Genomic DNA, 20,708 nt, shown 5'->3' on the forward strand with positions numbered 1-20,708 from the left:
TTGTGCGCGATCCCTTCTCTCCAAACTATACTTGAGGTTCATTCATGAACACCTCCATGGTGTACACATAGACCACGGCCTTGCCTGGACCTTTCACATGGCCCTAAGGACTCAGTTAACCCTGTGACTCTCCGCTGTCACTTCCTCTCGATTCTTGACATGTACTGGGGTTATGAAGTGGTTTACACCAATGGCTTGATGGCTGATGGTCATGTTGGCTATGCCGATGTTCATGGAGGACATATGGCTGCAGCATTTTCACTGCGGAGCTGGCAGCCATATCTCGTGCTCTTGAGCACATCCTCTCATGCCCAGGTGAGTCATTTCTCCTGTGTACTGACTCCTTGAGCAGCGTACAAGCTATGAGCGTATGAGCTACCCTCGTCATTCTTTGGTAGTGACCATCCAGGAGTCCATCTATGCCCTGGAATGATCCAGTCGTTCAGTGGTGTTTGTCTGGACCCCACATCACGTCGGAATCCCAGGCAATGAACTTGTCGACTAGAGATGGGCAAAACTGTTCTTTTCAGAGATTGGATCAGAACTGTTCACTCCCTGAAATGAATTAGCTCTTTTTCATGACTCACCACTCATTTACAATATAAAATAAATGGAAGGCACATTGCCCTTTAAACTTGGTTTATTCCAGTCCTATACCTGTATTTTGATCTTATTTGATCCTATTTTGAAGTAACACAGATAATGAGTAAGAATTTTGTATTGTTTATTGAAATTTCCACGATATGACAAAGTTTTTGATTATTGATTTATTTTGCACTATCGTGGTTTTTTGGGTGATCGGAAAATGTTGTAACTTGAGATTTACATTAACAATATATTTGGCTATAACGTATTAAAATTTCATTAACCTCATACAAATACATCGCAAGCCATATATTTTTAAAGTGAACGTTTCCTTTCGAAGACGCTTAAAATCGCAAAATCCGTACCAGAATAAGAAAAAAAAATATAAATTTGACTGTAAAACGAAAGTGCTGCATATAGCCTTACGCAGAATAAAACAAGGAAAATATTGGTGTATCACATTTTGCGATACGTTTATCGGTTCGCTCGTAATTAAAGGGTTAATTTCTAGTGTCTATAATAAAAATCCTATAGTAAGAGGAGTCATCAGGAACCTAAACTAATCAGTTTAAACAAATAAAAATAAAATAAAAACAATTGATGTATACATAACATAATAATGTAATATACATAGCGGCATTACTACGAAGAACAATATCCAGTGGGGAGGAACTCCGATGCAGAGGCGCTGAGTCGAGCAGGTCGAGCCGCGAGCTGTATTACTGCGTGAGCTGAGACCGCAGAGACCACAGTGACACCTGAGTCGCTTTGCTCGACGCTCTGGCTAGAGTCGAGACGGTGGGGCGAGCGTTGAGCAGGCGAGTTCCGAGGGAGGGGGTAGCGGTGAACTCACCCGCTCCGAGACAAATAGTTCGTTCCCTTGCGAGCGGGTTTTTGCAAGTAGTTACTATGTTATCCGCTAGGTGGCTCTCTGTCCTGTTGCTCGCATCAACTGCCCAGAGGGCAGGACGTGCGACTGAAACGATCGCCGACAGAGTGCGATGCCAAGTTACGCACAGAGACGCCACGGCATATGTGAAACACAAAATCCAATGGGGCACTGCACAATGCAGGCAGCCAAGGTAGATGCAGGGCAGAGGCCGGCGCTGGCTGTGTTGTGTGGCGTGCACTGTGCTGTGACCAGCAGAGGCGCTGCTGATATGCTCCGTCTCTCTCTCTCTCTCTCTCTCTCTGCCGTGGGAAACGTTTGGAGCTACCGTTCTTTTTTTCTGAATCACTGATTGTTCACTCCTTTGAAAGATTGAACTCTATGAATTAGTTCAAGAGCGGATCCCCCATCTCTATTGTCGACAGGCTGGCCAAACAGGCTACGTGGAAACCGCTTATGGAGATCAGCTTCTCTGCAAATGACCTGTGTTCAGTACTACGCCGCAAGGTTTTGCAGCTTTGGGAGATGGAATGGCATAACCTCAGTACGCACAACAGGCTGCATGCCATTAAGGAAACTACGAATGTGTGGGAGACCTCTGTACGTGCCTCTCGCAGGAACTCTGTGGTTCTCTGTTGGCTCCGCATTGGTCATACGTGGCTGAGGCATGGTTACCTCCTCCGTCGCGAGGACCCATCTAGGTGTCACTGTGGCTCACGAATGATGGTCGTCCATTTCTTGCTGGACTGCACACTTTTAGCCACTCAGCGGCAGATTTTTAACCTTCCCACCACCCTACCTTTGGTGTTGGGTGACAATGCCTCAACAGCAGCTTTAGTTTTATGTTTTATTTGTGAGGGTGAGTTTTATCATTTGCTTTAAGTTTTAGCACATGTCCTTTGTCCCTGTGTGTCCTCCACCCTAGTGCTTTCAGGATGGAGGTTTTAATATGTTGCAGAGTGGCTGGCTTTTCCTTTTTATCCTCATGGTCAGCCAGCCATGGTAACGTGCATTCTTCTTTTAACCTCTTCTACCTGTTTCTTGTGTCTTTGTGATTTTCTTGTCCCCTTTTGTCCATTAAAGTGTTTGTTGCCCTTCAGTCGTTGTTATGATTTCCTTTCATTCTGTTTAGTGTTGTAAGTCTCATTGTCTTATTCTCACCTTTCTGACATTGTTTCCTTCAGAACAAGGGACTGATGACCTCTTAGTATGGTCTCTTCCCCCCCCCCCCCCCCCCCTCTTTTAAACCAGCCAGCCAACTAACCAACCAACCAACACTTTGTGGGATGGAACTATGATCACTGGCCATGGTAAAGCTGTTAAAAACCTGCTTGCAGAGCTCAGTCTTTGCGTTTTGAATACTGGTGTTCTCCCGCACTTCATTGTGGCACTTAGGTCTTTTTTGGCCATTGAACTTTCCATTGCAGCCCAGGTCTTTCATCCCTCCTTCCATTGGAAAGTCCATGACAACTTGTGTGATCATTTTCTGATCCTCCCTCAACATCACTCACGTGGGCATCCACCCAGTTTTACTTTCAACAAAGCTGATTGGGATCCCTTCACCCTTAGCAATCCACATCGCACATGAGATTGATGTGGACCTTCAGAGGGCAACTGCAGCCATTTTATCAGCGGCTGACTCAGTGATTCCCCTCCCCATCGGTAGACAGTACTTTGATGAACCCCCAAAATCTCGTGGCTATCAGAGGTCGCAAACAGGCTTTCCAATGCTATAAGTGACATTCATCGATGGAGTACCTCATTGCCAGCTCCATGCCTGGGTCCGCCACATCATAAAGTGACTCTCTCACTGGTTTGGACAAAGATTTGATGGCTCTATGGACCCTAGTCCTCCACAGGTGTACCTGGTGTCTCTCTGAATGGTGTTGTCTACAATGACTGAGGCACTGTCACTGAACATTTTGTATCTGACAATTGTTAGCGTGCATTTCATATTCTCAAACAGCGTTTTGAGTGAACTCACTTTCCACTATACATCACCTGGAGCCACATAATGCTCTGTTCAGTGAGTGAGAATTCCTCAGTGCTCTTGCCCTTTCCCCCAACATGGCTCCAGCACCACAGCCAAATGCTCAAACACTTATCGGTGTGTTGTCAATGTCACGTCCTTACCATTGTCAACTGTATCTGGAGTGACATTAAGTTCCTGTCCCGATGCTGAGAAGGTATGATTCTCCTGGTACTGAAACCAGGGAAGTACTCACTTGAGGTACACAGCTGTTGCCCAGTTAGTCTCACTAACGTTCTCTGCAAGCTGCTCAAACGTAGGGTAAGCCAGCATCTGTGGTGCTACCTTGAGCCTTGGAGTCTTTTTTGTTCCATCACAGGGTGGTTTTCACAAAGACTGTTCTACTGCTGACAAAGTTGACTGGAGTCTACTATCCAGTCAACTTTTGCCTAGCCTCAACAAGTTATCACTGTTCTCTTTGACTTGCAAAAGGCTTATGAGACTACATAGCGGCACCACAACCTCTTTAGCCTACATGAGTGAGATCTCCGTAGCTCATTTCGAGTTTTTGTCAGTAATTTGTTGTTGCACTGTACATTCTGGGTTCAACTTAGTGCTAAATGCTAAATGCTAACTGCTAACTGCAGGATGCCGTACAAGAGGTGCAGTCCTGGGCTTTCACCCATGGCTTCCAGTTTTCAGCTGCCAATACATGTGCGGTGCACTTCTGTTGCTGTTGTACTGTCAATTCACATCCAGAACTTTACTTTGACAACGAAGTGCTCAATGTGGTGGAGTCTTATCACTTTTTGGGACTGGTCTTCGATGTCTGGTTGATGTGGTATGATACACATGGAATCTTCATTCTAAGCAGCTTTTGCCTACTGTGTCTGTATTAGTGAAGAGTTTCTTATGAATTATGAAACTAAGCTTTAAGAAATTAGTAGCCTTGAAAGACATCATCCTCCTCCTCTCCCCTCTCCTCCTCCTGCTGTCTTCTCTCACTCTTTGACTTTATCCAGCAGAAAGGCTGTATTACAATCAGCAGTGGCTTTATCTGAGGATACTGCAAGCCATCTCTTTTGAGATTGTTAATGAGTGTGTGCTCTGCATCACACCCATTGTTAGAAATTGAGCAGAGTTGCCACACTTTAATTTCTTCAGTATAATGTACCAGACATCCAGCAATGATTGTAAGCACCGGTAATTCTGGACTGATGAATTCCAGATCAACTGACTGACACTTAACTCACAAATATTTTATGCTGAGATGTCCAGGACTACATCAAGATAGATTGGTCACAACTTTGCAAAGATCTAATTACAATTTTCTCAGTTGAGCCACCTTGTAATGAGAGCTTTAGCAAAATTGATTATCTCAGCTTTTTCTTTGCCTTGTCGTCACATGGTATTGGGGTCCAAACAGATGTTGATTCAGCCCAAACCTGGCTTCCAGTGCACCAGCCTGAAATTTTACAGGTAATTTGCAAGTCATCTTAAACTCGGACAGCAATATGTTCTCAGTTATAATAATGCATATGTTGTATGTTTAAATGTAGAGAGTGTTTTTCAAATGAGCTTACTGGTTGAAAAATTCATGGAACTTCAATTGTCAAGCCAATTTAGAAATGTTTCTAGAAATTTGCATATCTCTTCATTCTTGTGGCTTGTTAGAGGCTTTTGCATTTCCTCTCTATGTCCTTTCAAAGGGGACTTAATGTTAAAATTTGTCACCCTGTATTTAGTATGCTAATAAATTCAGTTGTTCCTTTATAATTTTCAGTGTTAGTCGTAGGTCACAACTTCAGTAAACTAAGCCTGATGCTGTCATTGAAAATGTGACAAGTTTTAAGATTAAAAAAAAAAAAAAATAAAGAATGCCACAGCGCTTGCGTATTGAAACAATAACCAAAGTTTAATAATTTGTTGCCTTCAATATCATATATATATATATATATATATATATATATAGAAAGATGATGAGACTTACCCAACAAAAGCGCTGGCAGGTCGATAGACACACAAATAAACACAAACATACACACAAAACTCTAGCTTTCGCAACCAACGGTTGCCTCGTCAGGAAAGATAAATATATATTTTTCCCACGTGGAATGTTTCCCTCTATTATATATATATATATATATAGTTATAATAGAAGGAAACATTCCACGAAGGAAAAATATACCTAAAAACAAAGATGATGTGACTTACCAAATGAAAGTGCTGGCAGGTCGACAGACACACAAACGAACACAAACATACACACAAGATTCGAGCTTTCGCAACAAACTGTTGCCTCATCAGGAAAGAGGGAAGGAGAGGGAAAGACGAAAGGATGTGGGTTTTAAGGGAGAGGGTAAGGAGTCATTCCAGTCCCAGGAGCGGAAAGACTTGCCTTAGGGGGAAAAAAGGACGGGTATACACTCGCACACACACACATATCCATACACATATATACAGTCACAAGCAGACATATTTAAAGACTATGAGACTTACCAAACAAAAGCACTGGCAGGTCGATAGACACACAAACAAACACAAACATACACACAAAATTCTAGCTTTCGCAACCAACGGTTGCCTCGTCAGGAAAGAGGGAAGGAGAAGGAAAGACAAAAGGATATGGGTTTTAAGGGAGAGGGTAAGGAGTCATTCCAATCCCGGGAGCGGAAAGACTTACCTTAGGGGGAAAAAAGGACAGGTATACACTAGCACACACACTAGCACAGACACAAGCAGACATATTTAAAGACCAAATATGCTCCTGGGATTGGAATGACTCCTTGCCCTCTCCCTTGGAGCCCAATCCTTTTGTCTTTCCTTCTCCTTCCCTCTTTCCTGGCGGGGCGGCCGTTGGTTGCGAAAGCTAGAGTTTTGTGTGTATGTTTGTGTTTGTTTGTGTGTCTGTCGACCTGCCAGCGCTTTTGTTGGGTAGGTCTCATCATCTTTCTTTTTGAATATGTTTTTCCCACGTGGAATGTTTCCCTCTATCATATATATATATATATATATATATATATATATATATATGATAGAGGGAAACATATATATATATATATATAATAGAGGGAAACATTCCACGTGGGAAAAATATATTTAAAAAGAAAGATGATGAGACTTACCCAACAAAAGCGCTGGCAGGTCGATAGACACACAAATAAACACAAACATACACACAAAACTCTAGCTTTCGCAACCAATGGTTGCCTCGTCAGGAAAGAGGGAAGGAGAAGGAAAGACAAAAGGATTGGGTTTTAAGGGAGAGGGTAAGGAGTCATTCCAATCCCGGGAGCGGAAAGACTTACCTTAGGGGGAAAAAAGGACAGGTTTACACTCGCACACACACACATATCCATCCACACATACACAGACACAAGCAGACATTTGTAAAGGCAAAGAGTTTGGGCAGAGATGTCAGTCGGGGTGGAAATACAGAGGCAAAGATGATGTTGAAAGACAGGTGAGGTATGAGCGGCGGCAGATTGAAATTAGCGGAGATTGAGGCCTGGCGGATAGCGAGAAGAGAGGATATGCTGAAGGGCAAGTTCCCATCTCCGGAGTTCTGACAGGTTGGTGTTAGTGGGAAGTATCCAGATAACCCGAACGGTGTAACACTGTGCCAGGATGTGCTGGCCGTGCACCAAGGCATGTTTAGCCACAGGGTGATCCTCATTACCAACAAACACTGTCTGCCTGTGTCCATTCATGCGAATGGACAGTTTGTTGCTGGTCATTCCCACATAGAACGCTTCACAGTGTAGGCAGGTCAGTTGGTAAATCACGTGGGTGCTTTCACACGTGGCTCTGCCTTTGATCGTGTACACCTTCCGGGTTACAGGACTGGAATAGGTGGTGGTGGGAGGGTGCATGGGACAGGTTTTACACCGGGGGCGGTTACAGGGGTAGGAGCCAGAGGGTAGGGAAGGTGGTTTGGGGATTTCATAGGGATGAACTAAGAGGTTACGAAGGTTAGGTGGACGGCGGAAAGACACTCTTGGTGGAGTGGGGAGGATTTCATGAAGGATGGATCTCATTTCAGGGCAGGATTTGAGGAAGTCGTATCCCTGCTGGAGAGCCACATTCAGAATCTGATCCAGTCCCGGAAAGTATCCTGTCACAAGTGGGGCACTTTTGGGGTTCTTCTGTGGAAGGTTCCGGGTTTGAGGAGATGAGGAAGTGGCTCTGGTTATTTGCTTCTGTACCAGGTCGGGAGGGTAGTTACGGGATGCAAAAGCTGTTTTCAGGTTGTTGGTGTAATGGTTCAAGGATTCCGGACTGGAGCAGATTCGTTTGCCACGAAGACCTAGGCTGTAGGGAAGGGACCGTTTGATGTGGAATGGGTGGCAGCTGTCATAATGGAGGTACTGTTGCTTGTTGGTGGGTTTGATGTGGACGGACGTGTGAAGCTGGCCATTGGACAGGTGGAGGTCAACGTCAAGGAAAGTGGCATGGGATTTAGAGTAGGACCAGGTGAATCTGATGGAACCAAAGGAGTTGAGGTTGGAGAGGAAATTCTGGAGTTCTTCTTCACTGTGAGTCCAGATCATGAAAATGTCATCAATAAATCTGTACCAAACTTCGGGTTGGCAGGCCTGGGTAACCAAGAAGGCTTCCTCTAAGCGACCCATGAATAGGTTGGCGTACGAGGGGGCCATCCTGGTACCCATGGCTGTTCCCTTTAATTGTTGGTATGTCTGGCCTTCAAAAGTGAAGAAGTTGTGGGTCAGGATGAAGCTGGCTAAGGTAATGAGGAAAGAGGTTTTAGGTAGGGCGGCAGGTGATCGGCGTGAAAGGAAGTGCTCCATCGCAGCGAGGCCCTGGACATGCGGAATATTTGTGTATAAGGAAGTGGCATCAATGGTTACAAGGATGGTTTCCGGGGGTAACAGACTGGGTAGGGATTCCAGGCGTTCGAGAAAGTGGTTGGTGTCTTTGATGAAGGATGGGAGACTGCATGTAATGGGTTGAAGGTGTTGATCTACGTAGGCAGAGATGCATTCTGTGGGGGCTTGGTAACCAGCTACAATGGGACGGCCGGGATGATTGGGTTTGTGAACTTTGGGAAGAAGGTAGAAGGTGGGGGTGCGGGGTGTTGGTGGGGTCAGGAGGTTGATGGAGTCAGGTGAAAGGTTTTGTAGGGGGCCTAAGGTTCTGAGGATTCCTTGAAGCTCCGCCTGGACATCAGGAATGGGATTACCATGGCAAACTTTGTAAGTAGTGTTGTCTGAAAGCTGACGCAGTCCCTCAGCCACATACTCCCGACGATCAAGTACCACAGTCGTGGAACCCTTGTCCGCCGGAAGAATGACGATGGATTGGTCAGCCTTCAGATCACGGATAGCCTGGGCTTCAGCAGTGGTGATGTTGGGAGTAGGATTAAGGTTTCTCCATTTGCTTTCTAGTTTTACCTTTATCTCTCCCCATATATTTTTATATTTATTTTCATTTTCATTTCAGCCTCGTGTTCCACCTTCCAGTACCATGTCACCCTCACAACACCTCCACAACGACCCCATTAAGTTTTATTTACATTCCCTCCGCAAACATGCCTTCGCCCTAGCCAGATTACACTCCCATATTTTATTTTCTCAGGCTTGTCTGACATTTGGCATCACCCCCAAAGGCCTCACACTTAAAGTTCCCATCTCTGGCTGCAACCCTTCTTTCCATCAGTCCCTATACCAGTTCCAAACCGAACAATCCATTGCCCTCACCCACCTAATCCTTCACCTACACATCCACTCAGCCAATCAACACACCCATCAACTCCTGTCCCTAATAAAAGTCCTCAATCTTTCCTCTCCCACATCCACACCAGTTGTTCAGAGCATCCTCCTACAGGCCAACCGCAAATTAGAACAGCATGCCACCCTCCACCTTAAAAAACTATCCAATCTCCTGGTTTCCCACCTCCGGAAAGGCAACTCACTCACCCTTCACAACCTTTCCAGCAAACCTCAACCTCCTCTCATTGCACACAAACCCAGTCTCTCCCATCTACTCAATCTCCCACTTCCAGCTCCACTCCCTCCAAAACCTCAAAACTCCAATCAACACAATCTGGAACCACAACACCCCAATTCAGTAGTTAACCTCTCCTCCAAACCTCTCTCCCAATCCGAAACCTCTGTCCTATCCAAAGGCCTCACCTTCAGCCCCACTCCCAGATTTAACCAAACAGCCCTTGTCAAAGATTTACTGTCCTACAGCCGTACTCTCTGCTGGAAATATCACTTTGCCACGAAGAAAAATGATCCTAATCCTACTCCCAATGATCCAACTCCCCAAGATACTATCCAAATTGAACCATGCCTGGAACAGTTCCGTCCTCCGTCACAGCGGGACCCACCTCCTCTTCCTCAAAATCACCCTCTCCTAACCTTCCAGGAATTTCTGACTTCCAGCCTTGCCTCTCAATCCTTCTTAAAAAACCTTAATCCTACTCCCAACATCACCACTGCTGAAGCCCAGGCTATCCGTGATCTGAAGGCTGACCAATCCATCGTCATTCTTCCGGCGGACAAGGGTTCCACGACTGTGGTACTTGATCGTCGGGAGTATGTGGCTGAGGGACTGCGTCAGCTTTCAGACAACACTACTTACAAAGTTTGCCATGGTAATCCCATTCCTGATGTCCAGGCGGAGCTTCAAGGAATCCTCAGAACCTTAGGCCCCCTACAAAACCTTTCACCTGACTCCATCAACCTCCTGACCCCACCAACACCCCGCACCCCCACCTTCTACCTTCTTCCCAAAGTTCACAAACCCAATCATCCCGGCCGTCCCATTGTAGCTGGTTACCAAGCCCCCACAGAATGCATCTCTGCCTACGTAGATCAACACCTTCAACCCATTACATGCAGTCTCCCATCCTTCATCAAAGACACCAACCACTTTCTCGAACGCCTGGAATCCCTACCCAGTCTGTTACCCCCGGAAACCATCCTTGTAACCATTGATGCCACTTCCTTATACACAAATATTCCGCATGTCCAGGGCCTCGCTGCGATGGAGCACTTCCTTTCACGCCGATCACCTGCCGCCCTACCTAAAACCTCTTTCCTCATTACCTTAGCCAGCTTCATCCTGACCCACAACTTCTTCACTTTTGAAGGCCAGACATACCAACAATTAAAGGGAACAGCCATGGGTACCAGGATGGCCCCCTCGTACGCCAACCTATTCATGGGTCGCTTAGAGGAAGCCTTCTTGGTTACCCAGGCCTGCCAACCCGAAGTTTGGTACAGATTTATTGATGACATTTTCATGATCTGGACTCACAGTGAAGAAGAACTCCAGAATTTCCTCTCCAACCTCAACTCCTTTGGTTCCATCAGATTCACCTGGTCCTACTCTAAATCCCATGCCACTTTCCTTGACGTTGACCTCCACCTGTCCAATGGCCAGCTTCACACGTCCGTCCACATCAAACCCACCAACAAGCAACAGTACCTCCATTATGACAGCTGCCACCCATTCCACATCAAACGGTCCCTTCCCTACAGCCTAGGTCTTCGTGGCAAACGAATCTGCTCCAGTCCGGAATCCTTGAACCATTACACCAACAACCTGAAAACAGCTTTTGCATCCCGTAACTACCCTCCCGACCTGGTACAGAAGCAAATAACCAGAGCCACTTCCTCATCTCCTCAAACCCGGAACCTTCCACAGAAGAACCCCAAAAGTGCCCCACTTGTGACAGGATACTTTCCGGGACTGGATCAGATTCTGAATGTGGCTCTCCAGCAGGGATACGACTTCCTCAAATCCTGCCCTGAAATGAGATCCATCCTTCATGAAATCCTCCCCACTCCACCAAGAGTGTCTTTCCGCCGTCCACCTAACCTTCGTAACCTCTTAGTTCATCCCTATGAAATCCCCAAACCACCTTCCCTACCCTCTGGCTCCTACCCCTGTAACCGCCCCCGGTGTAAAACCTGTCCCATGCACCCTCCCACCACCACCTATTCCAGTCCTGTAACCCGGAAGGTGTACACGATCAAAGGCAGAGCCACGTGTGAAAGCACCCACGTGATTTACCAACTGACCTGCCTACACTGTGAAGCGTTCTATGTGGGAATGACCAGCAACAAACTGTCCATTCGCATGAATGGACACAGGCAGACAGTGTTTGTTGGTAATGAGGATCACCCTGTGGCTAAACATGCCTTGGTGCACGGCCAGCACATCCTGGCACAGTGTTACACCGTTCGGGTTATCTGGATACTTCCCACTAACACCAACCTGTCAGAACTCCGGAGATGGGAACTTGCCCTTCAGCATATCCTCTCTTCTCGCTATCCGCCAGGCCTCAATCTCCGCTAATTTCAATCTGCCGCCGCTCATACCTCACCTGTCTTTCAACATCATCTTTGCCTCTGTATTTCCGTCCCGACTGACATCTCTGCCCAAACTCTTTGCCTTTACAAATGTCTGCTTGTGTCTGTGTATGTGTGGATGGATATGTGTGTGTGTGCGAGTGTAAACCTGTCCTTTTTTCCCCCTAAGGTAAGTCTTTCCGCTCCCGGGATTGGAATGACTCCTTATCCTCTCCCTTAAAACCCAATCCTTTTGTCTTTCCTTCTCCTTCCCTCTTTCCTGAAGAGGCAACCGTTGGTTGCGAAAGCTAGAGTTTAGTGTGTATGTTTGTGTTTATTTGTGTGTCTATCGACCAGCCAGCACTTTTGTTGGGTAAGTCTCATCATCTTATATATATATATATATATATATATATATATATATATATATATATATAGTTATAATAGAAGGAAACATTCCACGAAGGAAAAATATATATATATATGGAACTAACTACAGAAAATAAAACTTACATTCTTATGTATGTGTTGTCAAATTTGGAGAAGTAAAATGTCAGCAATACATCTTTCAAATTCAACCAGTTACGTCTGATGCACTTAAAAATGTGCACAGTGTCTATAACATAAAACAAAGGTCTGGTATGATCTGGACGGTGTGTGTGTGTAAGCAGTGCTAAGATGTGGTGAATCTGCAAAATTAAAAACAGATTTCCTATTACCTGAGTTATTTTGAGAAGAAATACAAATAACTTGTGGACCTAATTATTCCAGTATAATCAATACATTATTTATTACAGTGAAAAACTGTCAGCAGTCTTCAGTTCACAGGCAGAGTATGAACAATATCTTAAATAATGATAGTACACCTTGCACTATAAATGCATGTACATTTGTTGCAAGAGTAGTGATGTTGTGTGTCATGCCATCTAATTTACCTCCTATGCAGTCTATGGCTGGTTTAATTTGTACCTCATTTAACATGAATGGCACAAAACAATCGTAAAGATTCAGATTTGATACTTTCTCCTTTATGTAAGCTAGAAATTTTGGGTTGTTAGGATTAACATCAATGTGCTAGGTGGTCATATGTAAATTGAAGGTGGGGGGGGGGGGGGGAGAGAAAGGAAAGGAAAGGGGAGGACTAAGAGTGAAAATGTGCACTGGACGGGATCAAACCTGAGATCTCCTGCTTACTAGGCAGGTGCATTAACCACTGTGCCATGTGGAACACAGTGTTACTGCAACTGCACAGACTGTCTCGGCACGCCTCATGGCTCACCCACATTTCCACTGAGCGCTACTTCTCTGCAGTCCCTGTCCGTTTCCTCCATGCTCACTACTCTGAGATCCCTGCATGAGGTCAGGCACTCTTGTGCACCAACACTGAAGAAGGGGGATCCATTGTCCATCTAGGCGAATCAGGACATCACACATTCATAGGTATGGATCACCTGTCTAAGCGAGTTTCTTGTATCTGCTTTCAATGTACGATTTTTTGCCTCTGTATTCTCAGCTAATTATTTAAATTTTGCACGATACTTCTCATTGCAACTGACATGTGGGAATTCGGTTCCATTTTTCTCACCAAGTACGTTTATTTTGTGCTTAATTATGCTCCAATAAGTCCTTGCTTTTGTGTGGTTAATGGTTTTTGTCTTTTTGATGCTGTGTTGAAGAATTGTACAATCATACTTGTAGTGCAGTTTTAAGTCTTGATTAGACTAGTCCTCTGCATTGGACAAAAACTCTCTCTTCCTAGCCCAAGATATTTTGATCTCAGATGTCAGGCACCCTTTTTCTTGATTCCACTGTAAATATCACGGGCCTGTTGTAAAAAAGCTGGATTCATAATGTTCTAAGGATATTTTTTGGAAAGAATTAGATTTCTCATATGCTATGTGGCCTTGGGGATTTTTTTTTCTCATTTTTCGTACTGCGGTAGAATAACTGAGAGAGCATTTACAGTTCTGTTAGATTTTACGTTTCCTCTTTTAGATAACCTTGATTGATAAGGAGTAAGGGTGTCATTTGACCATAATGATCAAATAAAGCATTTATTATGGAGCTCACATGTATTTCATAAAAAACGGATGGATTTAGAAATAAATTATCAGTTGTTGTTGGTTTTTGTCCTTCAGCTCTTGTTGTGAATGTAGCTTTGTGTGGAGGCCAGTGTCATCCCTTCCAGATGCTCATTCCAAGTTTCAGCACAATACAACCATCATGTGATTGTTGAGAGTGTCACCAGTGAAACTGTGTTTTTGTTATGTGTTACAAAAATGGAACGTTGGAATTTAGAGCAATGTTATACTATCAAGTTTTAACATAAAACTGGGGGAATCCATGAGTTTGGTCTTTGAGAAGTTGAAATAGGCCTATGGGGAACATTCCATATTAACAGCACATTTTTTCCCTGGCGCAAATCATTTCTGGAAGGCAGAGAAAAAGTTGAAGATGAACCTCATGCAGGGAGACCTTCAACTTCAATAACTGACAAAACTGTTGACATATGCATAGGTAATCTTGTGAGATGTTCCTTCGGGACGAACTATCAACCAAGTGTTTTACAAAGATATCTTTGAAAGGCTCTTGAAAAGGGTGAATCAAGTGAGACCAGACATTGCAGACAAGTGGATGCTGCATTATGACAATGCCCCATGTCACACAGCCTCTTGGTAAATAAAAAATAAGTCACATTATTTTTCTCACTCACCCTGTATATGTTTGCAAGTCTGTTACTGCAATACAGCACTCACATAGGTGTTAAATGCAGTATTCACCATGGCCTGTAACTTTTGTTCACTTATTGTGTGTGAAGCCACTCCCCCTTTCCTCATATCATGTTTACAGTAAAGTGATACTAACTTGTAATCCATCTAGGTGAATTCTGTAACTTTCAGATGAGATCTCTTATGTGTGGCGTATTAGTAGGAGTATCTTTAGTCTTGTGTTGATATGAACAAGTTTCTTATGTTTTGATGTAAAAGTCTAAATGTGTTATTATTGTTAACGTTTGTAGTGTCTAAGTTGCAAGCAATTTTTTGTTTCTCCATTTATTATTGCAGCTGTGTGTATAGTTATTCAGAAGCTATGTATTTTGGAAAAATTTACCCAATAAAAATGTAGTGAATATTGGAAATGAAAGGGATTGGACAGATACTGCTTTAGTTACATTGAATACTTCTGGAAATTAGTAGAGCAAATAACCTCTTATCAGAAACATTCAAATGTTAACCATTTCATATGTAGTGCTGCTGTGTGAAAAGTGATGCATCAGTCACAGCCACATGTGATCATTACAGTCTGGTGAGTGAATCATGAAGCTCTACATTTACATGTTCAGTGTAATGCTTCATCCAGGACTTGTCATATCACTCAAAGAATGGCAGTCTCCACATTTATGTGTAGAGTATTCACAGCAATGTACCTGATGTCATCCTCAATTGTGTGGTTGAGGTTATGGTCCATTCCCAGCACAGATCTTTTTCTGTAGAGCCTAAATCACAGGTGACATCACTGATCCCTGTACTTTTCTTAAATATGCTTGTTACCTAGTATTCACTATCCAGGGAGTTCTATACTAACTCGGACATCCCCCTGTCATGATTATTCCCTTGCAGGAGGTCCTGCTTGGTATCCTTAACCCTCTGACTACTGCTAACCTTAGCTTACACTTTCTCGCTATATTGTCTGAGGATTCATGAACTCCTTGTGTTAGTTGCACACAAAGGTCTACTGTCTATAGAACAGTGAAGCTCTTGGAGACATCTAGTCTGAAGTTAACAGGCTTCAGCTTTTAAATCAGCTCCTCTTTCCATAATCGCGGAATGACAAGCAAAACTTCTACATGCCAAAGACTAGGCAGTCTTCACACTATATATTTACTAAGATGGTATCTGTTCTTTCTTAGTAAATATATAGTTAAGGCTCACCGGCCACCTGACCATCTTCTTCTTCTGTGCGAATGCACAAACAGTGCCCGAACTCTTACGGGAATCGGCAATGCACCGCGAGTAATGAGTATAATTGGTGGGGGCACTACGAATGTAGTGCGGGACAATACGTTGAGAATGTGGGTTTTCGCGGGAGGTGTGCCAGAGATAAATCCCTGCAGTCGCGCTATCCTCTGTGTCCTTGGTGGCGCAGATGGATAGAGCGTCTGCCATGTAAGCAGGAGATCCTGGGTTCGAGTCCCAGTGGGGGCACACATTTTCATCTGTCCCCGTTGATGTATGTCAACGCCTGTAAGCAGCTAAGGGTGTTCGTTTCATTGTAAGTCTTGACACTGTCGACTATTTCTCTCTTCTCTGTTTTGCGTATTGTGATCATAATTTGTCTGTAAGAATTATTTAGCAGCAGCTGCTCAATGAAAAATTGTGAGTTTATAACTTTTTTCAGTTTTATTTAACAAAAAAAGACTGTTGAATGTTAGTGGTATGTAATTAGATTATGTGGCAGTTAAAAGAAGGTGTCCCATATCCTCCTGCATTAATTGTTATGTATGCATAATTATTTTGTAGCCAAGATTTTCTATAAGTGTATTTGGTGGATTAGTTATTTGCAAATTGCTTATTTGCAGGATAATGTGGAGCGGCAGTTTCATAGAAGCCCACTGTCAGAGGGTCTTGAAACATTGCAGGTTTTATTTGCACACAGATTTTCATAGCGTAAGTGTAACTTGTTTATGGATTATAAGTTTTGAATGGAGTAGATAACTGCAAAAGCATCTTAAAAGCTCTAGCAATCTTGCACTCACAGCCTAATATATCTACCCCTTGTTGGCATTTGTAGGAAATAATAAAAATAAGTTTCAGCTGAATTATGATTTGTACAACTACAATAAAAGAAAAATAAATTCCATTGTCATCATGCATTCTTGTACTGTAATCTAATAGAGTTATTTTATTGTGATTTAAAGATCTTTAACAAGCTCCCAATTGATATAAAGCAAGTAATTGAGAGTCCATGTAAATTCAAAAGAAAATAAATACATACTTCTTGTACGAATTATCTGATTATCTAGAGTCAAGAACTGAAAATTCCTACCTGCCTGAATGGTCCTGTGTCTTAAAGCAACACTTCTGGGATGAAGAGGTGCGCTGGCCCGTATCAAATCCGCCTGGAATATTGACAAGGGTTGGCGTGCTGAACAGCATGGATGTGGTTTTTAGGCAATTTCCCACATCCCACTAGATGAATAATGGACTGATACCCAAGTACTGCTTCTGTCTCATTATTCACAGACATTTAGAAAATATTCGCTCAATTCCTCATGACTAACACTGCACCCTGACAATTAGGGTACACACATGCCACCCTGGGGGTTATCGGGGTGGTGACAGGAAAAGCATCTGGCCACCCCTTAAATTAATCAAGCCAAATCCGTTCCTAACTATGCTGACCCTGTACCAATGCAGGACAAAGGCACAAGAATAAGGATTTACAGCTCCTATTAGTTTCATGACAAGCACCAATATTTATTGTGAAAAGATCTCTTCTCACAGCATATTAATATCTATTTCCCCGTGATAAATATAAATTTGGCAAAAAGCTGTTAAGCTGCCTGTGGGAGACAAACATTGCTTGTTTGGCAGAATTGTTGTGCTATATTTCTAAAATTTCTCAGTATTATAATGTCAGAAAAAAATTTCAATGTAAGAAATGTTCGTAATACTTAAAGAGGAGTCCACAGTGGAGATACCCCTACTCAGAATGAAAATATTACACCTAGTAGCAATAAACAAACCCATCCTCTTTGAGAATGTCCACCATGAGACAGTTGTAGCAGCAATATTTTAGAGTATAGAGGGCAGCTAAACAAGTAGGAAGATTTATATATTCGGTAAGCTAGAAAAGGGGCATATCTCAAACAGGAACTCAAAACATTTACCTAAGGGAAGGAACATGTAGAACTGTGGTCAAATTTAAAGGAATAGTCAACTCTGCTCTGGATAGATGTACTTAGTGCAACAGTTCGTGATGGGAGGGGCTCTCCATGCTAAACAGTAGCTGTAAAGAAACTTACAGTGATCAGCCAAAACATTATGACAACTGCCCTCCATTAGACTGGTTACTGCCTGGTGGAATTGCGAGCATTTGAGATGCTAAGGAAAGTACGTAAGTGGAGCAGAGATGAATAGTGTATCATTGTGCCAATGTTACAGGCTGCAAATTGTGAAATCTACTGAAATAAGTGGACTTATGAGAAAGAGATGGCAAAACTGGTTAGTAGTGCATATGCTACTGCTGTACTGAAGGTCAGTGAAACCATCAGTCAGTGCCAAGGTGTAGAATGCCCATGTCTCATCACAGAATGTAGGGGTTCGAGGCTTGCATGCTCTGCAAAGCAGGATAGGTGGCAGTCTGGTGCAGATCTGATGACAGAGACACCAATGATGGTGCAGGAAGTAATGTTTTGGAGCACACTCTTCAGTGCAAATTGTTGAGTATCTAGCCTGCTGGTGGACAGTATTATCCTATGGAGAGAGAGAGAGAGAGAGAGAGAGAGAGAGAGAGAGAGAGAGAGAGAGAGAGAGGGGGGGGGTGTCAACATTCATCTGGTGTGCAGCAGATCATCAGTTCAGACACAACCACCAGTGATTATTTAGTATTTATCATTTCTGGAAGATCCTTGGAATATCTTATGTATGTATATTTTGGAATATTCGTTGCTTGTATAAATAGCAGAACTCTCTGTCTGGGAGTTCAGTTCCGTTCTGGCTGTAGTTTGGTGTACATAGCAATCATACTTTTAGTGCTCAGTGTTGTACTTGATGGCCCTGCTTTCTGATTTTGACTTGATTCTAGTTATGACGTGACACTGTTTGGTGAAGATGCCAGTTACTTACAAACATCTACATCACTAAGGCTCCAATTAGGCATTAGGCAATTAGGCATTGTCTCCATGAAATGTAAACAGAATACAAGCAGTACATTTCTCCACAGTCTGTATATTTAGGAAACCAGCAGATTCCAAAACAGCAGTAAGCCAGTTGCACATCAGACATCCATCAATGTTTTCCAGAGATGCTGTTCAGATCCCAATGAAATGGCTGAAAGGATTTGACCAAGAAGCCAGATAAAACAGATGGGGGTGACATAATGGATTTGGTAAATGTGTACTTTTACCTGGATGCTACAGCTTAGCACTGATTCAATAATAACAAAGAGAAGTTCAATAGGTGGGATAAGTTTCAGGCTGAACTGGAGAAAATCAGCTGAAAGTGCACTAAGTGAAAGACCAATTGAAGAGCAGGGCCCAACATCATAGGAAAATGACACAGTCCTACATACAGACTATTTAGGCCCTGTGCCACATTTTGAATCCAAGTATGACAGAAGCTGACAGTCTCACATTTGATGAAAGGAGTTGCAGAAAACAGGTACCAAGTTTCCAGAATGAGATTTCCACTCTGCAGCGGAGTGTGCGCTGATATGAAACTTCCTGGCAGATTAAAACTGTGTGCCCGACCGAGACTCGAACTCGGGACCTTTGCCTTTCGCGGGCAAGTGCTCTACTATCTGAGCTACCGAAGCACGACTCACGCCCGGTACTCACAGCTTTACTTCTGCCAGTACCTCGTCTCCTACCTTCCAAACTTTACAGAAGCTCTCCTGTGAACCTTGCAGAACTAGCACTCCTGAAAGAAAGGATATTGCGGAGACATGGCTTAGCCACAGCCTGGGGGATGTTTCCAGAATGAGATTTCCACTCTGCAGCGGAGTGTGCGCTGATATGAAACTTCCTGGCAGATTAAAACTGTGTGCCTGACCGAGAATCGAACTTGGGACCTTTGCCTTTCGCAGGCAAGTGCTCTACCATCTTAGCTACCGAAGCACGATTCACGCCCGGTACTCACAGCTTTACTTCTGCCAGTACCTCGTCTCCTACCTTCCAAACTTTACAGAAGCTCTCCTGTGAACCTTGCAGAACTAGCACTCCTGAAAGAAAGGATATTGCGGAGACATGGCTTAGCCACAGCCTGGGGGATGTTTCCAGAACAGCTTCGGTAGCTCAGATGGTAGAGCAGTTGCCCGCGAAAGGCAAAGCTCCCGAGTTCGAGTCTCGGTCGGGCACACAGTTTTAATCTGCCAGGAAGTTTCAGGTACCAAGTTCTTCAGCTAAAAGGTTTCTCAATGACAGAGGAATTCAAGTGGTACCATTGTATCGAGGAAACGCAACAGAGAAAGAGTCAGATGAAGACTCCCAAATGTATTCTCTTTGAATGTTGTGGAAAACCACCATGTCCTCATGTTTCTCAGCAGCAGGGTCTAAGAGAGGATATATAGCATTTAATGGCAGTCAGAACTGTTGGACTGAATAAGTGAGAGGTAGAAGCCATGAATGTCAACCCTATGTATTAGGAGGTAATAAAGAATGGTGAAGAAGAGGTGTATTGATCCACAGTACCAAAATTTACCATCAATTGAACATGCCAGGAAGAATAGACTTGGCCAACTTGAACTTATGCTGTTGCTGTAAAATTACAAACCAACTCCTTACCAACACAGGTACAACTAATTCCTCTGCCAAGTGTATCCCCCACAGAACAACTGACATTTGGAGGAAAGAGGACAACACGCCAGTGTCTTTCCTATGTGGACATGCTGTATGCTACTGCAGACAAAGAAGAGTAGTTTTCAGTGACTACTGTACCTCCAAATGTCAACCATAACTACAACTCTGTTCATGCCAGTTAACCATAAATGATTGTAGTCAATCTATGAGAAGAAACCCATTGCCGTACCCTGGATGAGGTTGCTCCCCAACATGCTGTAGTCATTCCCCATCACCATACGGAGGTACCAGCCACCCCCCTAGCTGTTGAATTCAGGGAAACTAAGTGAAATGAGTATTTGCAAAGGTGGGTTCAAGACCAGGGATAAAAGAGGATAGGTAAACTGCACTTCCAGTGATAAGACAATCCTATAACTAATTCTAGTA

The 20,708-nt window shown here is 43.6% G+C and overlaps 1 protein-coding gene across 10 annotated transcripts in view; it reads left to right on the top strand.

The window, feature by feature from the left end:
- Window positions 1-20,708, top strand: part of LOC126172355 (citramalyl-CoA lyase, mitochondrial-like) — a 224,401-nt gene that overhangs the window by 32,441 nt on the left and 171,252 nt on the right. For 9 of the 10 annotated variants that reach the window (XM_049920882.1, XM_049920884.1, XM_049920880.1 and 6 more), the window contains exon 2: window positions 16,344-16,431. The exons of the other annotated variant lie outside the window; for it this stretch is intronic. In XM_049920882.1, the coding sequence (XP_049776839.1) occupies window positions 16,348-16,431 (84 nt within the window). In that variant the 5' untranslated portion in view covers window positions 16,344-16,347. The remainder of the gene's footprint in view (window positions 1-16,343; window positions 16,432-20,708) is intronic. 10 annotated transcript variants of the gene reach the window in all.

This window comes from Schistocerca cancellata, chromosome 1 (assembly GCF_023864275.1).
Source record: "Schistocerca cancellata isolate TAMUIC-IGC-003103 chromosome 1, iqSchCanc2.1, whole genome shotgun sequence".
NCBI lineage: Eukaryota > Metazoa > Arthropoda > Insecta > Orthoptera > Acrididae > Schistocerca > Schistocerca cancellata.